Here is a 4,248-nt window from a genome sequence, read left to right on the forward strand (position 1 = left end):
GACCAGGACCAGAACCAGAACCAGAACCAGAACCAGGACCAGGACCAGAACCAGAACCAGTGATTGGTTTTTCTGCTCCTCACATTGAAACAAACTCTCTGAGACGTCCACAAACTGCCGGTTCTTGTAAATCGGGACTGAATCATTTCTTCCTTCCAGCAGCTTTTGAACAAAGACGATCTGTTTTATTTAATATCTTTATTTAGTTTTCTCAGCTGCTTCTGAGCCTCTTTGTTTGAAAGTTTTCCGTTTCTCCGCTGAGTGAAGCACTTGCGGACAGAACTGTGACCTGGACGTGTTTCTGTGTTTCTGCCTCTCAGGAGTGTTTGGTTCTGATCCGAGGTCTGTGTGTGGAGAGCGGAACCGGAGCAGAACTGGGAACCCGGCTGACTGGGAAGCTGCTGGAGACGCTGAAGGAACTGCTGTCTGATAACAAGGTCAGAGTCAAGGTCGTCTGATTGGCTGCTGCCGCGGCGCAAGGCCGAGTCAGCCGATGGTCTGCAGGCGGCGGGTCGCTGCGACCTGGAGGTCACACGGATCAGCCGACGGCCTCCAGAGGACCAGGATGGAGGTGAGATGTCTCTGCTGATCCGTCCTGATGCTTTGTCCTCGTCTGTCCTGCAGGTTGCCCTGGAGACTCTGAGGTCTGAAGCCGCTGAGGCGGAGAGGAGCCTGGCGGCGGAGGTGGAGGCGCTGAGACGAGCCGGACGGGACCGTGAGGCAGACCTGGACACGTTGAGGACGGTTCTGCAGAGCAGCCAGGACGTGGTCAACGTGAGGACAGACGGTTTTGTTAGACGTGCTGGTCTGGGCCGAGCTGAGCCTTGTTCCGTCTGCAGGAGCTCCGGGCGTCTCTGGAGGACAGGGAACGCCGGCTGGGCGAGGCGGAGACGCAGCAGGAGCTGTGGAGACGGAGGGACGCCGCCACCGCCAGCGTCCTGAAGGACAAGGACGCTCTGATCCTGAACCTCCAGCAGCGCCTGGACCACCCGGTGAGCAGATCCGGTTCTGGTCCAAACCTCCATCTTTACTGCGGTTCACTGGAGGTCTGTGTTCGTCTCCATGGAGACGGGCCAACGCCTGTAGCGTCTGAGGCCGAGAGCGGAGCCTTCAGTCCTCTCTGTGGAACCAGACAGGAGTTCAGCTGGTCTGGAGATGACCTATGACCTCTGACCTTTCCCAGGAGCTGCTTCTCTACACCGCAAAAACGCAAAACCAGACCAAGCATTGTAGTCTCTATTTCAGCTGCCCTAACTGTAAGTTAGGACAGCTGAAATAGAGAAATGGCATCTGGTTTAAGTCAATAATTCCTTAATATTGATGAAAATGTTCGAGTGAAATAATCTGCCGGTGGAACTGGTACCTGTGGACTGAAAAGTTAGTTTTTATTTGAAATGTTCTATATTTCTATTTGCAGTAGAAACCAGACAGAAATAGTTGTGGATATTTAGTGTTTTTACAGTGCAGTGTCATCGCTCTCAGCACCGGGTTCTTATCAGAACCTGAGCGGCTCGGTCCTATGTCTAAGAACTGCTGCGTTCTGCTGTTCTTCTGGTTGCAGTTCAAACCAGTAAAACCAGGAAACAGATAGTTTTTATGTTTTTCATCCTACAACTTCTAAATCTTCTCCTCTCTCTGATTGGTCAGCAGTCGACAGGAAGTGAAGAGCAGGCGGCAGCTCGGCTGAAAACTGCAGAGGAAAACAGCGCCACCTTGTGTGAAGAGGTCACCAAACTGAGTGCAGCTGTGCAGGCGTCGCAGGAACTGCTGCAGGTTGACGAGCATTAAACATTTCTAAACTCTGAATGTGTTTAAACCCGACAGACGGGCAGAAACTGATCAAACCTGCAGCTTTATGTGGATTTACATTTATGTACTTTATGAATAGGAAGTGAATAATTTTACCACTAAATGCTCTGCAAAAATATAAAGATGTTAAAAACCAGAAGATAAAGTTAAATGGAGCTTAAATCATGAATAAGAACCAATAAAATATGTAATTACAAAACTATTTGCTTAAAACTGGGATGAAAATATTGATTATGATAAATCCACATTTTCCTGAACCTTTTCTTCAGGGGTGTTCAATGTGTGGCCACAACATCCATCAGGTTTCCAGGATGTTGGATGAAAGAATCCGGGTCAGTCGGGCTCCACTCAGCTGGCCACAGAGACACAGATTGTTCAGCCATTAAAATGAATGAGATTTTAAAAAAGAGCAATAAGGTTGATAAGATAAAAACAAAGTCTGGTTATTTCTGAGCTAATATCTGGATGAAGCTGGATCATTTTGTAGTCAAATAAACCAGTGTGAAGGGAATCGTTGATAAACTAGAGTCTAAAAGTGAAAACTTCTCCAGCTTAGATTCAGCTGAAGGTTCAGCACCATCTGGCTGCAGCCGGCGGCTCTGATCCTCTCCGTCTCTCCGTCAGGCTCAGCAGCAGAGCCACGCCCAGACGGTCAGCTCGCTGACGGCCCGGCTCCGGGACGCCCAGCAGCAGCTGAGCCAGGCGGAGGAGCAGCAGAAGAAGACGGACAGAGAGCGACGGACGAGCAGAGAGGACGGCGAGCGGCGGGAGCGCCTGCTGAGGGAGAGTCTGCAGAAGAGAGACCGGCTCATCGAGGTAGAGGACACAACATCCACTTCTGCCCTCTGGTGGCTCAGCCGTGAACTACACCCTGACCTACAGATAACGCTGCACTAAAACTAAAAACACAACTAAAACAATTAGAATGTTGTGAAAAAAGTTCAGTATTTTTGATCCTTACTTCATAACGTGAAACTTGTATAAAAATGATTTAAAAAGTTTTAAAATATTTTTTATTGCTTCCAAAAAGCCAAATTATTTTCCCAAGTGTTTGTATGACAGCACATTACAGCCATTGTAGATAGAAAAAAATGGATGGGTAAATTACTGCCAAAAAAACTCAAACTCAAGAAATGTCTATGAAAGAAATATAGAAAAAACATAAAAATTTCTGGGTTAGAAAAGTCAAAAATTGGAGAAAAAAAAATCATAACATTTATATTAATCTTAGTAATTGGGAAGTTCTGAGTTTCTAAAGTTGAAAATTTCTGACTTTTGAAACTCAGAATCTCAGAAATTTTCTAGTAAAAACAAATTTTGACTTTTAGATCTGAGAAATTTTCACATTTTTCCTAGAAAATATCTGAGATTAGTCTAAAAATGTTGGTACAAATGTACTTCTTTTTTCTCCGTCTACAAATGCACTGTCGTATGTTTGAAATGCAGAAAAAGAGAAATCTAGGAAAAGGTCAGATGTTCTTCAGGAGAACTGGAGAAGTGATGATTAATCTGCTTTTACAGGAAAACAGAAATAAGATCTGGATTCAGTGTTTACACTCTGTTCTGTTCAAACCAACTCTTGTTTCTGTTGTCATGGCAGCAAATTCTGGTGGATGCAGAGGAGCGAGAGCGCCTCCTGCAGGATCTGCAGCAGAACCTGCAGAACAAGCGGGAGCCGGTGACAGCGGTCAAGCACACGCTGTGACGCAGCAGCCGTTTGGGCCAATCAGGGACGGAGGAATCTGGACCAATCAGGGATGGAGGAATTGTTGCACTTTGTTTCCCTCCTCTGATGTATTTATAGTTTTGAACCTGGAGTCCTGAACTCCTGGGTTAAAGGAGCATTTCCACAGTTTCGGCTGAGCTCTGTGCGGCTCAGATGGTTGATACTTGAATTATTGATTGATTATTGGGTGATTCATTTTGAATGTTTCATTTCATGAGGTTGGAACGTTTCCATGGTTTTTAACATCGGACAGGAGTGGGGTCATTTAAAGCCGCTTTAATGTTTTTATTTGTTCTCTGAAAGTCAAATTAAATTTTAGCTGCTTTGATTTTTCTGTTTCCTCTGGATTATTCTGTTTTCAGTGTTTAAACATGTCACTTTTGCTCTGGGGTTCATACAGGAAAATGTTTTTGTCTTTTTGGCTCAAGAGAATAAAAACCTCTGAACTGGATGAGTTTGAGTTTGAGTTGTTTTGGTTTAGAGGAGCCGATCAAAGCCGTTACGTTTCCACCTTCAACTTTGCATTAAATTATCATAATTTACAAAATCATGCAAAGTTGGCATTTTTAATGGACTTCCAGTGCAACTTGTAGAGCAACTTTGCATTAAATTATCATAATTTACAAAATCATGCAAAGTTGGCATTTTTAATGGACTTCCAGTGCAACTTGTAGAGCAACTTTGCATTAAATTATCATAATTTACAAAATCAT

The 4,248-nt window shown here is 44.8% G+C and overlaps 1 protein-coding gene across 3 annotated transcripts in view; it reads left to right on the top strand.

Annotated features, from left to right (window-relative positions):
- Positions 1 to 3,986, top strand: part of si:ch73-95l15.5 (uncharacterized) — an 11,553-nt gene extending 7,567 nt beyond the window's left edge. For 2 of the 3 annotated variants that reach the window (XM_007576023.2, XM_016662903.1), the window contains exons 6-11: positions 321 to 437; positions 625 to 774; positions 840 to 992; positions 1,648 to 1,773; positions 2,434 to 2,625; positions 3,410 to 3,986. In XM_007576023.2, the coding sequence (XP_007576085.1) occupies positions 321 to 437; positions 625 to 774; positions 840 to 992; positions 1,648 to 1,773; positions 2,434 to 2,625; positions 3,410 to 3,514 (843 nt within the window). In that variant the 3' untranslated portion in view covers positions 3,515 to 3,986. The remainder of the gene's footprint in view (positions 1 to 320; positions 438 to 624; positions 775 to 839; positions 993 to 1,647; positions 1,774 to 2,433; positions 2,626 to 3,409) is intronic. The other variant, XM_007576024.2, reaches the window with a different exon arrangement.
- Positions 3,987 to 4,248: the final 262 nt, after the last annotated feature.

The sequence above is a fragment of the Poecilia formosa genome, unplaced genomic scaffold, assembly GCF_000485575.1.
Source record: "Poecilia formosa unplaced genomic scaffold, Poecilia_formosa-5.1.2 Scaffold394, whole genome shotgun sequence".
In the NCBI taxonomy this organism is placed as follows: domain Eukaryota; kingdom Metazoa; phylum Chordata; class Actinopteri; order Cyprinodontiformes; family Poeciliidae; genus Poecilia; species Poecilia formosa.